At 38.9% G+C, this 21801-nt stretch overlaps 3 protein-coding genes across 3 annotated transcripts; all 3 read left to right on the top strand.

Moving 5' to 3' along the window:
* Nucleotides 1-6611: 6611 nt before the first annotated feature.
* Nucleotides 6612-14123, top strand: LOC121981034 (cytochrome b5-like). Its single transcript, XM_042533361.1, has 4 exons — nt 6612-6804; nt 6886-7002; nt 13383-13449; nt 13658-14123. The coding sequence occupies exons 2-4, from the start codon at nt 6919-6921 to the stop codon at nt 13906-13908; spliced, it is 402 nt and encodes a 133-aa protein (XP_042389295.1). The 5' UTR covers nt 6612-6804; nt 6886-6918; the 3' UTR covers nt 13909-14123.
* Nucleotides 14124-14547: 424 nt separating this feature from the next.
* Nucleotides 14548-15225, top strand: LOC121983032 (auxin-responsive protein SAUR32-like). Its single transcript, XM_042536019.1, has 2 exons — nt 14548-14602; nt 14688-15225. Exon 2 carries the CDS (start codon nt 14705-14707, stop codon nt 15002-15004), a length of 300 nt encoding a protein of 99 aa, XP_042391953.1. The 5' UTR covers nt 14548-14602; nt 14688-14704; the 3' UTR covers nt 15005-15225.
* Nucleotides 15226-15868: 643 nt separating this feature from the next.
* Nucleotides 15869-21441, top strand: LOC121981032 (autophagy-related protein 13a-like). The gene is made up of 3 exons (XM_042533359.1): nt 15869-17266; nt 18478-18656; nt 20851-21441. The coding sequence occupies exons 1-3, from the start codon at nt 15998-16000 to the stop codon at nt 21152-21154; spliced, it is 1752 nt and encodes a 583-aa protein (XP_042389293.1). The 5' UTR covers nt 15869-15997; the 3' UTR covers nt 21155-21441.
* The last annotated feature ends 360 nt before the right edge of the window (nt 21442-21801 follow it).

The following is a 21801-nucleotide window of genomic DNA, read 5'->3' as shown; positions in this document are numbered from 1 at the left end:
TCTGTCAAGACTTGGCTAGGGACTTGTTTCTCAATGAAGGACTTAGGTGAGGCATCCCGCATTTTAGGGATACAGATCTATAGAGATAGATCTAAGAGATTGCTTGGCCTAAGTTAGAGTACATATATTGACAAGGTACTCCTTCGGTTTGTCATGCAGAACTCCAAGAAGGGATTTCTGCCGATGTCATATGGCGTGAGTCTTTCGAAGACTCAAGGTCCCTCTTCTAAAGAGGAGAGAGACCGCATGGATCAGATCCCTTATGCCTCAGCCATAGGATCGATCATGTACGCCATGCTATGTACTCGACCTGATGTCTCGTATGCTTTGAGCATGACGAGCAGATACCAGTCAGATCCAGGTGGAAGTCACTGGATAGCGGTCAAGAATATTCTTAAGTACTTAAGAAGGACTAAAGAATATTTCTTGATATATGGAGGTAATGATAAGCTAGCTGTAAAGGGTTACAGTGATGCTAGCTTCCAGACCGACCAGGATGACTATAGATCACAGTCGGGGTTCGTATTTTGCATTAATGGTGGTGCTGTCAGCTGGAAGAGTTCGAAGCAGAACATAGTAGCTGATTCTACAACAGAGGCCGAGTACATTGCTGCATCAGAGGCAGCAAAGGAGGCAGTTTGGATCCGCAAGTTCATCACTGAACTTGGGGTGGTTCCTAGCATTGCTGACCCTATTGAACTCTATTGTGACAACAATGGAGCTATAGCACAGGCGAAGGAACCTCGCTCACACCAGCGGACCAAGCATATACTACGGCGCTTCCATCTCATTCGAGAGATTATCGATAGAGGAGATGTGAAGATTTGCAGAGTACCTACAGAGGCTAACATCGCAGATCCCTTGACCAAGGTTTTAGCACAGAGAAAACATGATGGTCACACTAAGTCATTAGGCTTTAGAGCCTATACTGATTGGTACTAGTGCTAGTGGGAGATTGTTAGTTAGAGCCCTAGAGTCAATCATTTGATGATTGTATTATGGACTTGTTGTATCATATTCTATATAAATAAAGACATTTGATTTTTGGTTATTATACTTACTTGTATTGGTGCCAAATAAACTAAGTATAATAACGTCCTTGAGTAGAAGGTTCTTACCTATATCAATCGATTGGTTGAATCGATAATGAGATGATATAGGGAACACTACTCTAAATCATTCCTAGTCGAGTATTAACATTCAGGGACAATGTTAATGCAATAAGACTAGCATGTAGGTCAACTCGATGACTTGATCTCACAAGTCATGGATATGGAGATATCAAGTTGACACATGGGTATGCATTAGAGAATGTATACTGAATGACCCGCCATGAGAAAGTATCATGGATCGTTATATGAGTGTCATATACTTTCTCATGTGGCTATTAGTATGACTATTAGTCCTTAGACCTGAAGTCACCATGGTTCCCTACATAAGGAGTTATGTACTTTAGTTTCGTCAAACGTCACCCGTAACTGGGTGGACTATAAAGGCGATTACTGGGTATGTAACAAATAATGCGGAGAGATGTGAGTGATGTAGATGGGATCTATCCCTCCTATATGACGGGAGTGACATCGGTATTCTTGATATAGTGAGACCACGAAGTGCATGGCCATGCCCAAATGAGTCAATATAGGATATTGAGCTCATTTGATTTAGTGTGTCTACTTGGAGTTCAAGATTTAGATTGATTAGAGGATGACACGATCTATGCCTCATATTGATCAATCTAGATGTCTAGGATAGAAGGACACTTGTCATATTTTGTGAGGAGTCACAATTAGTAGTCACAAGGTGATGTTGGATCTCAACATTCTTGTAACTTGGGTAGCAATGATGTATTGCTAGATGTCGCTCATTGCTTATATTTCTAAAGGAGTTTAGAAACATTGCCAACGTTACAAGAACCTATTGGGTCACACACAAAGAACAAGTGGATGAAGATTAGGTTCATATGATGAACCAATTGGATTAGGTTCATATGATGCACCAAAGATTGGATTCGGATTAATTCAAATTAGACTTATTGAGTTAGACTCAATTAGATTCAATTGTTGAATGAGTCTAATTTAAATTTGATTCATTGAGTCAATTTATATTAATGAATTGAGATTCATTAAATTAAAATTGACTTAAACCAAATGTTGGTTTTAACTCAACAAGGAAGAGAATTGGTCAATTTTGACTTGACCAAATGGAAGTTGAAACATCAAGTTTGACTTGATGTATTGCCACATCATGAAGGTTGACTCATCCTACATGGCATGACTAACCTTGCCACATCATCTCCACCTCATAATGGTGTGCCACCTCATGGAGGTTACACATCTTATACCACTTAATGTGGCCAGCCACATTAAATGAGGGGGTTACATTGTGTGGCCGGCCACACTAATGTGAAGAGGGGGGTTTTTATTTTGTGGCAATAATGTGTGATGAATGTCATCTTCTTCCTTGGGTCTTTTCTTCCTCCTTCTCTTGATGTTGCCGTGGGTTTCAAGAAATGGAGAAGGTGTGTGAGTTGTGTTCCAAGAGAATAAGGGAAAGTGAAGGTCACAAAGGAGGATACTACTATTGAGTGTATAAGATTCCTTGTTGCTTTCTCTCTTTTCTCTCTTTTAAATCCTACCCGAGAGCCCAAGAAGTGCTAGCACACTTGTGGTGCTCTCTTCTCCATCCTTGAGTGTTAGAGAACACTTCTTGTTCGTGTGAATATCACTAGAGTGTTGTTTACGTTGACAACTTCGAGATCCGACGTACCGTTGGACGAGCGGGATTTGCGAGGGCACGCTTCAAAGGTATAACCTTTTCTTCATGTAGATCTAGGAGTAGATCTAAGTTGTAAACTCGTACTCGTAAATTTTGCAATATACACTTCGCACGGATCCAGTGGCCGGGGCTTTCAGGGTTTCCGCGACGCGAAAAAGCGGTTTTCGCGGCCCGAAAAACCCAACATCCTACCCATCCCCATATCCGTCGGATTTTAGGTATTCATATCCTACCCATCATCCTATTACTCCCTACCATTCTCATTTTTTAAAAAAAAATTATTTCAATGTACTTGTCAGATCTTCCAAGTCTCATACTTCTTCGATCGGGTGAACATTTCTCGTGGAAAAGAAGATAAGATACGTGTTGATGACCAGATAAATAGACAAACTAAGTCTTTTTTTTTTTAAGATAGAAAGCGGGCTAAAGTTTTTTTTTTCAATAAAAAATGAGGCTATATATATATCGGGTATCGGGTAGGGTATGGGTAGGATTTTATCACATCCGCCTCCATACCTATACCCAAAATACCCATATCCGAATATCCATTTACTATAATCGGGTATAAAAATTCCCTCCATATTCTCCTCCATTCGGGTCGGATGTCGGATTACCCATCGGATTTGGGTGAAATTGCCATCCCTAGCAGCAACTCGGAGGATAGGGGCTTGAGGTGACCCTTTAACTTCTTCGAGTATCTCCTCAATTAGTGACAAGGATCCCCCAGGTCAGACGCCAACCGCCATGAATAACTCGGGAAGAGGAAGTGGCGTTGCCTCCCTAGGCTGGATATGGTGGTTAGAGGAACCCTCTCTGTCTCCCTTCGACCGACCGGAGGGTTCTTCGAAGGGGCAGCTCAGACTCATTCTCTGTGCCATTAGGATTGTCTTATGAAACTTTAGTCGTCAAAAGAGCCTAAAGAGTCGCCCAGTACCACTTAATCTATTTGCTCATTGAAAGGTTTAGCATGGTGGCGTCTGTGCAAAAGAAAAGGATATGTTAGTCTTCACAAATGAAGTGGGTAGTATGAAACTCACTGAGCGAGAGTTCTAGGTCGACAACATTCAGGCATAGTCGAGCTCGATATAGCAAGCCTTTAGTATTGGTTAACTTGGTGGCATAAAACTCATGTCAGTCAGCAGATCCACGACCCTTAAGTATTCTGGGTCCTTCCTATATCGGTTGAGAAGTGGTGGGTCAGGAAGATTTACTTGTCATCCGATCAAGAACGTGAATGAGGTTGGAGGTTTTAGATAGAAAAGTTAATTTTTCCACCCCTTGTAAGATGAGGGGAACCCATCAAGGAAATGATAACCCGCCCGGATCATAAAATAAAAGGCACCTAACTCTGCCCATTTAGGGTGATAAAAGTAATGAAAGAAAACAGAAGTCAAGGGTATCCGATACAACCTAAAAATCATTGTCACCCCGCTCATAATCCTAAAAGCATTCAGAGCTAATTGATGGAGGTGTGTGTCGAAATATTCTGACACATCCCTATAAAACTCGGGGACAGGGAAACAGAGACTACCATCTAATTGATCGGAGAAGAAACTTAAATAACTTGGTGGGGGCATATAAGGCACTTGGTTGGGCTTGGGATACGAAACCGAATCTGGTGAGATATCATAGAATAGTCGCATCTCAAGGCAATGTTCTCCTGTTAGCGAAGTTTGGATCCACTCGTACTAAGGAGAAAGTAAAGGGTTTTCGGTCATCAAGAAAGCGATAAGAAAGTAAGAAGCTCGAACAAACTTACGGATGGAGGCAGAACTCTAAGGCAAGGAAGTGACAGAATGTAGCAACGAAGGCCAAGTCTCGAACAAGGGTTAAAGATGATTGCACAGGCAAGGCGGCACTCGCTCCTCCTCAAGTTGATTTATAGCTTCATTCTAACCGCAATCGATGGATTAAAGATCGATAAAAGACGAGATTGTTTTCCTACTATCAGATCTATTGCCAAACTCGCGGTGAAACACTAGTCATCATTATCTTAAGTCTAAAGTAATCGGGCCATCCAATCAGTTTTTTTTACGTGACCGTAGCAAAAGGTGAATTACGACACGCTCCATACTCGGCCCAATATCTATGGCATCATGGAAGCATTAATTATGCACCATGCCTAATTAAGGCCATCACACATCACATTTAATACGTATTCTCTATCCATTATCCGAATGATGCTCCTCATTAATACTGAAGACTAACGTCAGCCACGTGGTATTATTAAAACAACCATTAGTTGCTTTTGACTGGTACAATTAGTCGGTATTTGTATCTCCTTCAACTGGACTTGAGGGGAAGGCATACGATGTGGGGATGGTAAGGCCTCCACGTGTCTCCATAAGGGTCAAGGTATTTGCTTATGTGGAAGACAAAAGTCAAGTCAAAGATAATTCAGTGGGGTAAAATCGGCATGAATCTTGTCGACCAAGGCTGAGTTCGTAAAGCTACTCTAGCTAATACTCCCGCATGGCCATGCTCGCCCGAACGTCATTTGAGCCAGGTACTAGGGCCCGCCCCAATGGGGTAAAATCGGCCCGAACCCTGTCGACGAAAGCTGAGTTCATAAAGCTACTCCAACTAATACTCTTGACCGGCCACACCCGCCCAAGCATCACTTGAGTCGGACCAACCAAGCACAATTTTACTCAAAAAGTCAGACAAAGTAAGAGTACAAGCTTTGGATCACCCGAGCAACAAACACTAAGGACATATACTTGGTTTGTCGATCAATTATAAGAAGTCTATTCTTCTTGATCTTGAACCAAAGTAACTAAAGGACCCCAAATTCATGCATAATTAATATACCTCGAAATACCTAACATCATTAAAAGACAGTAAATCATTATTATAACATAAGAAGATGTGAATATAGTGAAAAAAAATTCATTAATACAATAGAAGATTAAAAATCATCATATAATCATTGACCATTAATGAATATAAAAAGAGGTCAACGGTAGAAAGAACAAGTAAGTTTTTCTCAATAACTCTACTACTTTTTGTCTACCATCTTCTTTTACCTCCTTATTGATTATTCTAACGAGAAAATTATGTTTTTAGTTCTGTAACTTACACTTTCTTTAATTTTAGTCTTGTTATGAGTCAATTTATATTTTTAGTCATGTAACTTGTAATATTTTTCAATTTCAATCCTTTTTCCTCTAAAATTAAAATTTTTCAATGGAAAATGATGAGTTGTAAATTGAATTTGAGGATTTTGATTTTTTATGATCCATGTGCTTTTTATATTCCAACCACAAACTAGATATTTTTCGTTGAAAAATTTTAATTTTGGAGGAAAAAAAGATTGAAATTAAAAAATATTACAAGTTGCAGGACTAAGAACGTAAATTAATTTATAACAGGATTAAAATTGAAAAAGATACAAATTACAAGACTGAAAATATAATTTTCTCTTATTCTAACCATTTTTAAATTTATATAACTCTCCAAATGCTCAAGAAGACACTGGTCCCTCCCCTCGACCTCCTCCCTTCTGTAGACTTCAACCATAACAGTCAACACCCCTCCCCACATCACCAAAGGATCTCCCTCTGTCCGACCATATTTGGGGCAGATAAGGACCATGAACACTAATTGAAACACTAACAAACTTTTACATTGTTTTGGCAGCTGAATGATACTGAAATTACGCGAGACTGCGGTAGTTGGAAATTTTGAGGCTAATAATTTTTTTTTTTACTGCACATGATAATGTTTAAAGTTACGTTTTAAATTTGGAAACAATGTTGTGCGGGACTCGTAGATCTGGCTGAAATGAATCAAATTGTATCAAAATTTGACCAATCATAAAGCTAGGTCGTTGGATGGTCGATAGCGACCATAAATGATCCATTCCCCCCTTGGCCTTTATGGCCCCTTAGCGTGTTCGGCACATGCAGGCGGAGTTTCCATCTTCGAATCAACGAAAATCGACAAACAGCAATCCGCAGCGGCCTCGGAGATCGAGATTCACGGGGTGGTTGGTAGGTGTGAACCACCGGCCTGATTCATCGTCTTCAAGTAGATCCTCCTCCCTTTTTTTCCCCTTCTTTCCTCTCTCTCTCTCTTTTTCTGCTTTAAAGACTGTTGTTCGGTCCGCAGATTCGCGTCGCTTCCCCATCTCTAGTCGAGGAAATGGCTGATTCCAGGGTGTATCACTTTGATGAGGTCGCTAAGCACAACGTCGCCAAAGATTGTTGGCTCATCATCGACGGAAAGGTTCTTTCTCCAATTTTTTTTTTTTTTTTTATATCTAATTTTCCCTCTTTTTGTCCTCTTCCTAGTAAGTGTTTTACCTAAAAGTAGTGAGCAAACAGTTTCTTCTGCCTTTGTTTCACAGTTTTTGGATCGCAGGGCTAAGAAATTGTTTAAAAGTTTGTAGAAAACACATAGTTGTTCGCCGATGATTACTTTTTGGTGCTAAACAGCAAGAGATAATCTGTGTTCCCTCATATCTTAATTAGTCCTCTGTACTTATCCTTAAGCCTGTACCGGACTGTGTGCATAGACTTGGTACGTGAGGGTGGTTTGTTCAAGTGCAAATAGGGGAATTGTTGATTTTATACTATGCTTACGGCAAAAAAAAAAAAAAAAAAAAAAACCCATGGTTGAAGCACTGAAAGATATTAGTCTCTCTATAGAGTTTGTTCTGGTCCAAAGATGTTAAAGTTGAGTGAGATAAAGTGTTTTCATAAAGCTTTTACTTAAATTGGGATATATAATCTATCTGTCGAATTCATTTTATGAGTGAGATTAATCTCTTAGATGGAAATTGTGAATATTAGCATGACTGCCATTGAGGAGAATTCATAGTGGTCTTGTATGGTGGCTAACATTGTAATTATTATCTGAGAATGGATACTCTTTCTCAGTTTTTTGGATTAAGATGTGCAGCTCTATTTCTGTGAAATGTAGTTGGAATTCAGTTTCATTTTGTGCAGTTTGGCCTTCTTCAGGGCTTCAAAATCTAAACTAACATCTTCTTGGTAGAAATAGAGAATAATTATTTCTAGATAATTTTATTAATGAAACTAAAGACTTATTTATACAAATTGTCTAACTAATAATAGAAATATTAAATATGACATACAATCGTAATAATAATAATAATCATAGCAGTGAATATAATAAATTTGAAAATATTACCTTTTGTAGTTGATCTTTGATTACAATGCAAAATATGATAAATCTCGATTGATTGAAATCAATTCGAGATTATTTTCCATAACTGCTTTCTTTATTGTCATTACCCCTTGACAAACTCAACGGGAGTACCCGAACGTTGAGTTTGGTTGCTAACTTGGTAAAACGTTGTCAAGATAATGACTTGGTGAATATATTAGCAATTTGATCTTCTGTAACGTAAGAAATCAAAAGTTGTCGAGTCGCCACATGTTCGCGAACAAAATGAAAATCAATCTCCACATGCTTGGTATGAGCATGAAAGATTGGATTTACCGCAAGATAAGTTGCTCATCTATTATCACAGCAGATTTTGGGCGTAGGGTTGGGGAAAAATGTAATTCCGAAAGAAGAAATTGCAGCCAAATAATTTCGGATGTTGCATTAGCGATAACTTTGTATTTAGCTTCAGTGCTTGAGCGAGAGACTGTAGGTTGCTTATTTGAAAGCTAAAAAATAAGATTTCATCCAAGAATTTTGCATACCCACTAATCGAACGTTTGTCTTCAGGAGATTCGGCCCAATCTACATCACCATAGACATTCAACTCTAGTGAGTACTGACGATATAAGAGAAGATCATATAAAATTGTGCCTTTAAGATAATAAAGAATTCGCTTAATACCTTTCCAATGGTACTCAGTGGGAGAATGTATAAATTGATAGACACGATTAACTGTGAAGCAATGTCAGGTTATGTAATGGTGACATATTGTAGGACACCAAAAATACTTCGGTAGATCTGGGGTCAACCATTAAAGGAGAGGAAGAAGGAGCATTAAAACCTCTTTTAATGATTGGTGTGAAGATAAGACGTGTGTCATCCATTTTAGCTCGTTGAAGAAGTCCACTGATATATTTTCTCTGAGAGAGAAGACAACCTTCAGCATGTGGAAGAGACTCGATGCTGAGAAAAAATGAGCCTTGTCGAGGTCCCGAATCGAAAACTCTTGATTAAGGAGATGGAGGAAAGAAGTGATGTCTTCTTGATCACTGCTAGTTATTAAAATATCATCCACGTAAATTAGAAAAAATATGGTAAATTTTCCATTGCATTTATAGAATAGCAAAGAGTCAGATTTTGACCTAGAAAAATCCTGAATGTGAAGTCAATTAGATGGACGATGAAACCACACACGATGTGCTTGTCGAAGACTATATGTAGATTTCTGAAGTTTTCAAACATGTGTTGAAAGTTGCGAGTAGATGAAACCTGGTGGTTGTTCTATAAATACAGTTTCTTCAAGATGATCGTGAAGTAGAGCTGTCAATTTGGGTTGGGCCCGTCGAGTTGGACCCGCCCCGCCAAATAATTTAAGCATATTGGGTTGGAGTTTTATCAACCCAAGCCCGTCGCGGGTCGGCTCGCAATGAGCTTGGGTTAGCTTGCGGCCTGCGGGCTAAGAAACACATGTAAGCCAAGTTTTATGTCAATGTATTATCTTTATTTGTTATAATTTTGAAATAAAAATAATACTTTTCATCAAACATTAATACTCGTTTGTGCCATTTATATTTAAAATACCTATTTCTGGATACATTTGATTGATGAAATCTTTCTGAAGTAAAACATTGAATATATGAAACTTTTTTAATTTTTTTTTAAATTTTTGATGGATTGTGGGTTTAGGGATTTGCCAACCTACCAAGATGACGGGTCGGCCCACCCCTCCTCACCAAATGGCTGCCCCGCCATGGGTTAGCTCGTGTGACAACTCTATCGTGAAGGAAAATATTTGAAACATCTAATTGTTGTATCAGCCAATTGGAGCTAAGAGATAGTAGCAATCTAATAGTTATAATTTTCACGATCAAACTGAAAGTATCATTGAAGTCAATACCTAGTTGTTAACTAAAGCCTTTTGCAACAAAGCGAGTTTTGTAGCGTTCAATAGATCCATTTGCTTGATACTTGATTCAGTAACCCCATTTAGAGCCCATAATATTTATAGACGGAGTACGAGGAAGTAAGGTTTACGGAGAAGAGCATCAGACTTTGTAGTCTTCGCAGCACGCCAATTTCTTTGATTGCCTGTGTAAAGCTAGTTGGTTCAACAAAACTTGAAAAAGCAATTAGAGCCCGTGGAAGAGGATAGCGAGTGGAAACTGGTGGACATCGAGCATAAATCCCGTTTAGAGGAAGCATACGACGAGGAGTATCATCATCAGAACTACTCGGAGATGAATGGTCAGATTGATGGGAATCAGGACTAGAGAACGGAACATTGCTAGATGTTGAGTCTGCAAGATTTGGTGGAGATGTAGCATAGCCCAAAATATCATCTTCCCTTGGACTTTGAGAATGTCTTGTTGGAGTAACCTGTGAGAGTTCTGGTATATTATTAGGGGAAATCAGAAAGATGCCTTGATTATTCGAGAGAATAACTGCAAATGGGAAAAGTGACTCATCAAAAGTAACATGTTGAGAAATATATATCCGCCTAGTTGATATATGTAGGCAACGATACCCATGATGCAAATTACTATAACCAAGGAAAATATATTGTTGAGATCGAGGGTTTAACTTATGTTTCGAGTAAGGTCGCAATCAAGGATAACATGTGCAACCAAAGATATAGATGAATGAGTAATCCGAAGGGCGATTATAAAGTCTTTCCAAGGGATTTTTGTTTTGAAGTAGTGGACTGGACAAACGATTGATAAAGTATACTGAGATTTGGACAACATTATCCCAAAATTTAAATGGAACTGAGGCATGATTAAGAAGGGTTAAGACAATTTCAATTATACGACGATGTTTTCTCTCGGATCCATTTTGTTCAAGAGTGTAGGGACAAGAGACTCGATGAAGGATGCCTGAGGAGGTAAGATGACGATGAAGAGCTGAATACTCTCCTCCCCAATCAGAATAGAGATATAGTATTTTACGATCAAAATAACGCTCAACATGCTTTTGAAAATGACAAAAAATATCGAAAAGATCAGACTTTTTTTCATATGAAGAATCCAACTAAATTTGCTAAAATTGTCAATAAAAATAACATATTAAAGAAAATCTTTATTAGATAGAATAGGAACAGGACCCACACATTAGAGTGAATAATTTCTAAAGAAAACTAGAGGTGTGAGTAGAACAATGTTCGTGAAAAAGGTTCGTGAACAACGTTTGTGAACAATGTTCATAAACCATATTCATTAATAAAACTTTTTTCAATATGCTAAATAAACAAATAAGTTTGAATTATCAAGTCTAACTAATCAAACAACTAAAAGTTTCAAACAATCAAGCTTGAATTGAGAGCTCGATAATATCTAAACGAACCAAACTCGAACGAAGCTCAAGCCAAGCTTGAATTGAGAGTTCGATAACATCTAAACGAATCAAGCTCAAGCTCATAAAAAATAAATCAAGCTAAGGTTGAACAATCATTTCAAAAGCTTGGTTTATTTTAAGCTCGACTCGGCTTGGTTACCTTATCAAACAAGCTTGAACACCCCAAAGTTCGGCTCGGTTCGTTTACAACTTTAGAGATGAGGAGGCTAAAGAAATTAGTAAATCATACTGATTAATGATATTCTAAACAAGACGTAGAGATGGATGACCAAGATATGCGTGTCAAGAGAATTTGTTAGTGTGTTCTCCAACAAAAGCATTAGCATAGGTGGGTTGAAGATGATAGAGGTCATCTTTAATGTTTCCTGAAAGTAGAATAGTTCCTGTTGTGGGATCTTTCATAAGACAGCGATGAGGTTGAAATTCAAAGAACACGTTATTATTAAGAGCAAATTAATGCATAGAAAGTAAATCTTTGGTGATAGAAGGAACATAAAGAGTGTTTCACATATGAAAAGTTCAACCACATGAGTGAAATGATGTGTTTCTAAGGTGAGTAATTTGCAAACTTGAGTCATTACCTATTTGTACAATGTCATCCTTCGGTGTGACATGATGAGTTATTCCAGAATTCGGATGTCATCTTGGGTTCTTAGGAGTTGATGAAACTTGTGAAATAGTTGGTTGTCTTAATGTTGAGGACATTGAATACCAGTATGTCCGACTTTGAGACAAATTTGACATGTTGTCTGACTATAAGACTAATTAAATCTTCTAGACCAATGAATACTAGTACAATGATGCGACAAATTTGACATCAGTCTGAACTTTACTTTTAGCTATCTTGATGTCGTTGAGTATCTGACATTGAAAATAAATAACTCTTCCCTTGATAGTAATAGACCTTGTTGCAAATTAGAAAGAAAGTTGACTTCTGCAGACTACCGCTCACGAACAAAAAAGGAGAAAATTGGCCGGAGTTTGCTGTTGTGGCTTGCTGGAAGAATTTTCGACAGTTGGAACTTTGTTGTCCGGCGGCACACGGAGATCTCTCCTTGTGATCGGCAGGAGCAGCAGAACAACAGCTGTTGTTCAGTGGTTGGCCGAAAGGGATGCTTCGGCTTCTACATAGTCGGTTGGAGAATTGCAAGTCAAAAGGTAGATTTGTATTGAGGAAGACTCAGATCGCTTAACCTAGAGCCAAACACTGATAGAAATACGAAGAAATAGAGGAACGATGTACATGAAAGAAATAGAGGAACGATGAGGGATAAAGGAAAAAAAGAGATTAGAAGAAGAGCGATCGATGAAAGAGATTAAAGATCATGACTATGACTTTGATATCATGATAGAAATAAAGAAAATAGAGAATAATTATTTCTGGATAATTTTATTGATGAAGCCAAAGGGCTTATTTATACAAATTGTCTAACTAATAATGGAAATATTAAATATGACATATAATAATAATAATAATAATAGTGAATATAATAAATTTAAAAATATTATCTTTTGCCGCTATTTGATTACACTACCAAATATGATAAATCTCGATTGATTGGAATAATTCAAGATTATTTTTCATAACTATTTTCTTTATTGTCATTACTTCTTTGGCTTTGATAACTTGGCTTAATAAATTAATAAATAAATTAAAATTAAGATGCCCAAGAAATGGTGGAAAAAGCTTCATTAGTATGTTATTTGTATATAATATTATACTAGTTAATAAATATTAGTTTATTAAATTCAAAATGTAAATTATGGAGTTTTAAATATCTTTGATGTATTAGTCGATTTTTAGATGAATGCGTAAGAGGAGTTTTCAGAGTTTTGATAATGTTGTTGACTCTCCATGCTAATAGAATCAAGGTATTGGTCAAAAATACTTGTAGTAGTTATTATAGCAAAGATGTGAATGCTAAGATAGAGTCTTCTGGACCTTGCTGAGTATGGATCTTAGGAGTTACAAACCTACCTATATGCATTGTACCTTATACGATCTGAATCATGACGATCCCACAGAGTTCCATACTATTCCACTGTCTGATATTTCAGGGTTCTTTTTCCATTTCGGTTTAGTATAACACTTTTCTGAGTCATAAATAATTCATTCCTTCTAGGTTTATGATGTCACCCCATTTATAGATGACCATCCGGGAGGTGATGAGGTTTTGCTTGCAGTAACTGGTATGGACGCTATTTTTTTCTCTTTTCTTTTTCTTTTTTATGTTTACTTATGGTTTCTTGTCATTCCCTGTTGGTTGTTATCTCAGTTTTTGTTTTATAGTTCTGTTTTTTTACTTTAAAATTCTATTTTCTAAGAAATGAGAATTCTGTAATCTCAGTAGTTTCATGCTCTAATATTAAAAGTTTTCTTTCAACTTAATCTCTGCAGGAATGGATGCGACCAACGATTTTGAAGACATTGGCCACAGCTCCACCGCCAGGGATATGATGGCCAAATACTACATCGGCGAGATAGATCCTTCAACGGTTTCAGTGAAGCGCACCTACCTACAGCCTCAGCAAGCGCCCAACCCCGTCGATAAACCAGCCGGCTTCCTGATCAAAGTACTGCAATTCCTCGTCCCCTTATTGATCCTGGGCTTAGCATTCGCCGTTCGAAAGTTCACTAAAGCAGATTAGGCTTGCTCATTCTTGCAGTTCCTTTCCAAACTCCATAGCTTCACTTGACATTCAAACTGATGATATCGAACTTTCTGTCGAAGTATCTATCTACTTGTGCTCGGTAGTGATAAATGCTAGCAATGTCTGTTGTGTCGAAACCTACCAAATCTATGAGACGATAGCAATCCAAATAAACTGCATCGTGATGCTTTAGCGGAGGAAGAACAACCCAAGACTATGGAGGACATCTTTTTAACTATTCGATCGTTGTTTGATTTGCTCACATAATTCAATCCCTTTTCTCTTTAATACAATTTCTAAAGCAATTACAAATTACAACACGTTGGAGTTACTCTTAAAAGCCATGTTTCAGATTATCTTGGTGGAGCAAAATCCAATCTGGCTAGAATTCAACAATCTCACGCTTAATTCCGTGTTCTGATATTTTGCACGAGTTATATATATAACGCACGTGTTTCTCACTTTTCTTTTGGCCTCATTAACTACGTGCGCTCCGCACCACCCACGTGTCTCTCGTTCCCCGTCGAAGAGCGACATTGTCGCATCCAGAGCGTCCACGTGGCGAGTCAACGCCTCCATCAAATCTAATACCGGACCCAATTCTTAACCCACTGACTCAAAAGAAAATCGCGTGGATGCCGTGACGTTAATTATCTCTCCGCTTCGAATCGAATTTTTCAACATTTCTGCGGTGATTTACCGAAATTTTACCGATTTCCGATTCGTTTTGATTTTTCTATAAATAATCAGCCCTGTAGAGCTGCATCACTGTGCAGAATTTAGAGATTGGATAATGGCGCGGAAGCAGAAGGGGGAGGTGAAGCGGGGAACGCCGGCGGCGCACGGCACGGTGACTGTGATGGTGGCCGAGGAGCAACAGCGGTTCGCGGTACCGCTGGAGTACCTGAGCCACCCTCTGTTCGCGGAGCTCCTGGAGGAGGCCGCGGCGGAGTACGGCTTCAGCCACTCCGGCGCCATCGCCATCCCCTGCGCGGTCGATCACTTCCGCCGCGTCCTCCACAACATCGAGCGAGACCTCCGCCGCCGCCGCCGCCGCCGCCACCCGAACTTCACTCTGCCCATCACGAAATAACTGCACGCGCCGCCTCGTAGGACTTCAACGACGGAGCGGAGCCGGCGAATTTTTTTTTTTTAATATTGTCGACCTGTTTAGCGTTTACTTCGAATCTTCTCTAGTTCTTCCATTTCCTTTCAGTAAATTCTACTTCCTCGATTTCTGTAATCGATCTGCAAGAGTTTGATCTTGAATCAAGAGAAGAAACAAAAAAAAAAAAAAACAAATTATTAGCTTAATTATCGATCAAATTTGCAATCTGCCATTTCCTTCGTCGCCATCCATCATCATTTCATCTGTTTACCTCGAACGCGGCAGAGGGAAGAGGGTTTCCCAAGCGTTTACCATAAATTTAACAAGCTCTACAAATACTAAATCTAAAATAAAATATTCAATTAAATTCGAAAAAAATAGCTAAATATGTATATTATTGTGATAAAAGGTGAATATGTTCGTCCCCGTGTTCCGTCAATTCGTCCCAAGGTTAATACGGAGGAAGTAAATCACGGACGACTACTAGTCTTAGTAATAATGATTATAAATATGTATATTATTGCACCTAATCAACTTGAATTATTGTACACTATAAAAGATTATTGTACTTTTTGTTTTCCACTCCATAATGTTAGCGAATTTACACCCTTAATCAATAGGATATTCCTTCACGTAATCCCATAAAACCACCCAATAGCTATAATCCCTTCGATCGATTGTGAGACTCTTCTTTGACTTTCTCCAATCATTGCTTAATTAAAAAAGATTTGTTAATAATTTGCGGTTAATTTTATGCCTTTGTTTAATTAGAAAAATAATACTACAAAATAGTTAAATTATGAGGAGCAAAATGAAATTTTCTCTGGCTACATCCAATCTGTTCCCTTCCTTCTGCGTTACTTCCTCTTCCATCTCTTCCTCTGGCTGCTCGTGTTTCGTTCCTCATGACCTTCTCTGGTTGCTTGCTCCGGCGGCCGGCGCGCTTCCCGACGACGGCCAAACTCTGATAGCGGACTCATGGCGTCCCCCTCCGAGACCGATCGAACGGAGCAGATCATCGTCCACTTCCTCCACAAGACTCTCCATACCGTGCTCGCCTCCCGCATCCCCCACATCCGCCTCGCGCCCCGACCGTCCTCCGGCAAGCGAGACCGATGGTTCCACCTCGACCTCGGCGACCTCCCGGGTCCGATCGCGCACCATGGCGCCTTCATGGACCCGTTGGTCATCGACGTCCTCCTAAGTCCGCGACGCGACGCCTCTGAATCCGGTTCTGGGGAGACCGTTGTCGAGCGCTGGACCGCGCAGTGCGTTCCCTGGCACGGCGCCCCGCAGCACCCCCATGATGTTGGCTCTTTCCAACCCAGAACCTACAAGAAGTCGGTAATTTTGCTCAGATCGCTATACGCGCTGCTCCGGCTCCTCCCGGCTCACCGGATCTTCCGGATGCTGTGCTCCTCTGGTCAGCCTTACAATTACGATCTTGGCTACCGGGTTTACTCCTTCGCGCCGCCATTTTCTAGGGCGGAAGGGGCGGATTTGAAGCGATACAGCTTCACGCCGGTGGAGACCCTCTTCGGCCAGATCGTTGTTTCGGTGGAGTACCGCCCCAGCCTCGCGGCATTTAACCTAGAAATTTCTCCCCTGATGCCACCGATGATCATAACCGATTACATCGGTAGTCCGGCTGCCGAGCCCAGTAGGCCTTTCCCCTCTTCGCTGCCCAATTGGGCGTCTCGACCCACCACGTCTCAGAATCCACCCAGGGGCTTCCGGCCATCGACGGTGGCGGCCCCTCAACTGGATCGCCCGCACAGCTGGAACGCTGCGCCCATGGCGCACCACCCGCTCAGTTCACCGCACGATCGGGTTGACAAGGTAGGATCCTCGCCTCCTGAACCTTATGACCGCTTGGGGCCGAACCAGCGGTCGGTGAGCGATCGGAAGGCAAATTTCAAGTTTGATGATTTTCGGCTCTCCCCACCGTTCTCGACATCGACGTCCCCTTCGCCTCCCACGCTTGGTGGTCATTCCCTCCAATCAAGGCTACAGATGGAGACGGCACCGATGAGCATACCAATGTCAGCAACTGGGAAGAGCCAGATGCATCGCAGTCCTAACCTCTCCGATCCTTTCAAGTGCCTTTTGCCACCTCCATCTCCTAGAAGCACAAGACTCGATCCTTCAAGCCAGGAGTCTCCTTCCAAGAGCAGATCTTTCAGAAAGTCAGAAGGTTTGAGTGGAGGCGATATCTATTCAAACTTGCATATGTACGCTGCATATAAGGTAAAATTCTACCCTTCGCGTTTTGTGACACATTTATGTATGAAAAGATTATAGCGTTAGTTTGATCCTAAGCACATGGTTTTATTGATTCTTGCTCCTTCATTATACAGATGCAGATTGCATAACTTCGATTATATCACACTTGCATACAGTATGATATATATACCTATCAGGGACTCAGCTTATATATCTCTATCAGGGACACATGTTGCTTTTTTTATTATTTCGTTATCACAGGAACCTATTTTTCCTTTATCCCTACATTAATTCAGCAGACTTGGGATTCATGAAAATCTATAGTTTCATTCCTAAAATTTCACATGCATTTTTATTTGGGAATGCAGAATATGACAAACGTCAGCTTTTGGGAACAATATGCAATTCATATATGACAGTAGCAGGATGTCTTAGAAGAAAAATATTGGAATTAATGCAAGAATGTTATCAGAACATATTGGTTAGCCCTCAAGTAATAACGTTTTGGGAAGAGGTTTAGGTTTTGGAGTAAGCAAAATGATTACTGGTATTTAGTTGTATTGATACAGAGTGGCATAGCCAGAGACCACTGGTGCTAAAAGGAACATGAGACCGATTGCTGTCAGTTAATAGTCAATTTGCAGATGGTAAGGGCTTACACTACAATGATACTATGCTCCTTAATAGGTCAAAAATACTAGTTTTGATGCATATTTTAGGCATGAATACATCTGAAATCCTAGTTATCTTTGAGGTGGGACCAGTCTTAATAGAAAACTTTGGGTATAGCAATCATTCTGTTGAAAGTGTCACTTTTTGCATATTATGGATAGTATATAGGATCCAATATAGGATTTTGAAGTACTTGTGGACTCATGATGAATATCAGAACATGTGACATATGTGAGTGTAAAATTGCAAAACTGGGAACAGTGCGATAATAATGTGTCTAAAATACCTCTGACATCGATCATCTCTCACATAGCTTCTTCATTTCAATTGAAATCAAGGAACCTGCATTCGGATTATTGGGTATTTATGTTTTTATTTTTTATACTCCGTTATGCATAATTCTTAAATATTGAATTTGTTGGAAATTGTTTCACCTGAAGACCTTTCGTCGCATTATTCATCTTCTCTGTCCTTTGATATGCTCAGGCTATAAATAATTGTGCTAATAAGGTGCAACTTCAACTAATGAACTTGTCTGGGTCCTTCTCATATTATGCTTTTAGGGTCTCAAGGATGGTCGGGATGATTCTGGAAGGTTCTCTGCTTTGTCTTCTGGTGGTTCACCTAGGTATGCATTTTCAAGAAGTTCAAGCCGATTCTCAATGCAGGATGATCTGGACGATACAGATTTCTCTTACCCATTTGCTGTGGATGATGTTGACACATTAGATTCTCATACAAGGTGACTCTCCATTCTGCTTATGATATGTTATTTTTGTGCCTATTTGAGTCGTCTAACATGGAGATTGGTTCATGAATCTTATTGTTCACTGTTTTTACCTATCTGTTGGAACTTTATAATAGTGGAATTTATGAATCCCTTAAATTATTGTGGATAAATTGTGCAGTTGTCCACTGCTGATCAAGAGATATCATCATATATTATAAATTAAATTGACATGATAAATCAAATAAAGCATATAAATAAAAAGATGAAATGAATTCAGTAATAGATTGGCTCTTCTTTTATAGAGTAAATATCCCTTTAACCCCCCTATGCAATTAAGGTTCTGTCCTTAGAGTTGTGCCCTTTAAATAATAATAAAAAATCAGAATTAAACTTATGAAAAAAAATATTTTAACTGTCTTATAAATATAAAGATTTTAACACTGTCTTCAACTACTATTCAACTTTGATTTCTTGATTCTATAGGAGGTATAGTCTTAATGTCGGTGTCTTTTTTTTTTCTGTCAAATTCCTTTGTTTTTGATTGGGTATTTTCCCCTCGTATGTTTCTCTTCTATGCTTAAATGAAGTCTGATAAACAGTTGGCTTGTTTGTGAGATTTAGCATCTGATTGTTTGATATGCAATATACTGCCTAAGACTAAACTTCGAACTGTGTAAATTCTCAGATTGATTGCCATGAAGATGGACACTGTATAACCAGATTTAATTGATTGCAATGTGGATGAATGTCTCATTAGCAGATTTTTTAAAGATATTAAACTACTTTACTAGAAAAGTAGTTGTTTTTTTTACTTTTGATTGCCCAGAAAGATTGACAGGAGACCCAAAAACTGAAATCTAAAATTGACTGAGAAGAATTCTTCCATTTCTAAAAGGTTAAATTGAAGAAGATGGTCAGCACTTTCCTATTCTGACTTCAATCCTATTTTTAAAGACTAACCAAATGCGAAGTAAACAAGGATTTCACTGTTAGATTCATATAATTCACGAGTACTTCTAGCAATTAGGGCTTTCAAGTCCTCTCCGTGTCACGATTTGGTTGTGCATCATAAGGAAAATCTCATTGCTAAACCTGTAAAGGTCTATCAGATCTGTAACGGTCTATCAGATCTAGATCGTAATGATTGACTTCAACAAGAGATGTGTTTAGAAATATTTATTGTATTTTTCTAATGGATGTGTGGACTTTTTAAGTTCAACTATACTTAAGGATCCCAGTTTTGTTTGGCGATATAGGAATTAAGACAGACTGATATGCTTGTGCTGAGATGCCTCTAGGTGTCATGCCTTGCTGTATTCTAATCCCCCACTTTCTGCTTTTAGTTAAATTTTTGCTTGACAATTATTTGTTTGCTTCTTTCTAACTGTGAACTACATTAAGAACAAATAATTTGTTGAACTATAGTTGAAGCATGGAGTTTCCAATGAAGGAAAAGTTGCACAAATTTCATTCTTTTTTCCATTAGTTTATCCATTTTGATTTAACATTTTTGCTCCTTAGGATATTTAGGGGACATGTGGCGGAATTTCAGAAGCAACAGCATGAATATAAGTGAATGTCTATCCATTAGCACATTTAATGCCATGAGCATTACACGTAGATGTTCTCACCTAAGTAAGAGTGCTAGAGTTCAGTTTTACTCTGCTGCATTCTACCAAGTATGGGGATGAATCATCGAGCAGCAAGAGTAGGCTATCTACGAACCTTTAACATGCTGCAGGGATTAGGAAGCAAAGTTTTATAAACATAAGACTTCATGAATGCTATTAGATTGTAATACACTATTGTGCCAATTTCCTTAACAATTATTTTGGTTTATTTGAGAGAAAATATTGTCGATAACCAATTGTAGTTAAATGTTAAGTTAGTTTGCAGGGATTAGGAAGCAAAGTTTTATAAACATAAGACTTCATGAATGTAATTAGATTGTAATACACTATTGTGCTAATTCCCTCAACAATTATTTTGGTTTGTTTGAGAGAAAATATTGCCGATAACCAATTGTACCTCTTGTGGTGCCAAATTCTGTCAAAACATGGTTGGTTTTCACCCTGGCTTGTTAAAGAAGTGAACATTCTAACCTTTTTTGGTGTTTGCTTCGGTGCAAGTGCCTGTTTGTTATAAATCCATCGCCTACATCGTATGTGTGACCTAATACAGATTTTCATGATTATTTGATCAACAGGAGCCCTGATGTTAAGGATGCAGAATACTCTTCCTCCCATAAGTCCCAAAAGGCAGCTGTTGGAAGTCTTGTCCACATGTTAAAGACCGCGCCTCCACTTCGCCAAGATCAGAGCTGTTCATCGCAGTCTTCCGACTTAAATGGAGAAGTTAGCATGAATAGTTCCTTCTTGTCTAGGAAAACAAGTGACGCATTGGAGGAACTCCAAACCTACAAAGAGATGAAGAACTTTCTTCTTTCCGAGAGTGGAGCTATGACTAAGCTACAAGAATCTCTTCGACAGAAAAACAGAAACAAAGAGTGATGATACTTAGCCGAATAATCAGACACTAATGAGACTATCCAGGAGCTAATTTTTACGAAGATACATACCTGCACAAAGGCCAGCGACTCAAAATGATGCCCATAAGATTTATTGTTGTACATATAGCAAGATTGTCTGTTGTTTGGAACTCTTAAAACTCTCCTAGAAAATTGCTTGTTTCAAACTGATTATTTACCTAATTATCAAGTGTCCCGCAGAGTGTTTCGCAGCTGTAAATGCCTGTTATCTTACCAACTCTGTGTCCATTTATTTATGGTTAATTTATATCTTGTGAAAAGTGAGTGTTGAAGGATTTGTCATCACAATGAATCTCTAGTGTCTTGTGTCATTACATGGATAATTCTGCTATTGAATTTCTGTTTCTCTAGTTGAGGTAGTGGCGAGCAAATCGGGTGGGTAGAAGTGATCTGAGCTGGTTTGTGTGTTCTGGTCGAATCGCTTAAACCATTCTCTTAAGTAGAATAGGATATTGGAACTCTAAAACCATCTTACTTGTTATGATCGAGTTGATTAAAACTGACTATTGAATTTGCCTATCGTATAATTCAAATCTCATTCGACCGAAAGTTCGAACCAGTTTGGATCAGATGCAAGGTAAAAAAAAATTATTTTTAAACACAGAAATT

This window comes from Zingiber officinale, chromosome 5A (genome assembly GCF_018446385.1).
Source record: "Zingiber officinale cultivar Zhangliang chromosome 5A, Zo_v1.1, whole genome shotgun sequence".
NCBI classification, from domain to species: Eukaryota; Viridiplantae; Streptophyta; class Magnoliopsida; order Zingiberales; family Zingiberaceae; genus Zingiber; species Zingiber officinale.
This window is presented reverse-complemented; position numbering and strand designations above follow the sequence as displayed.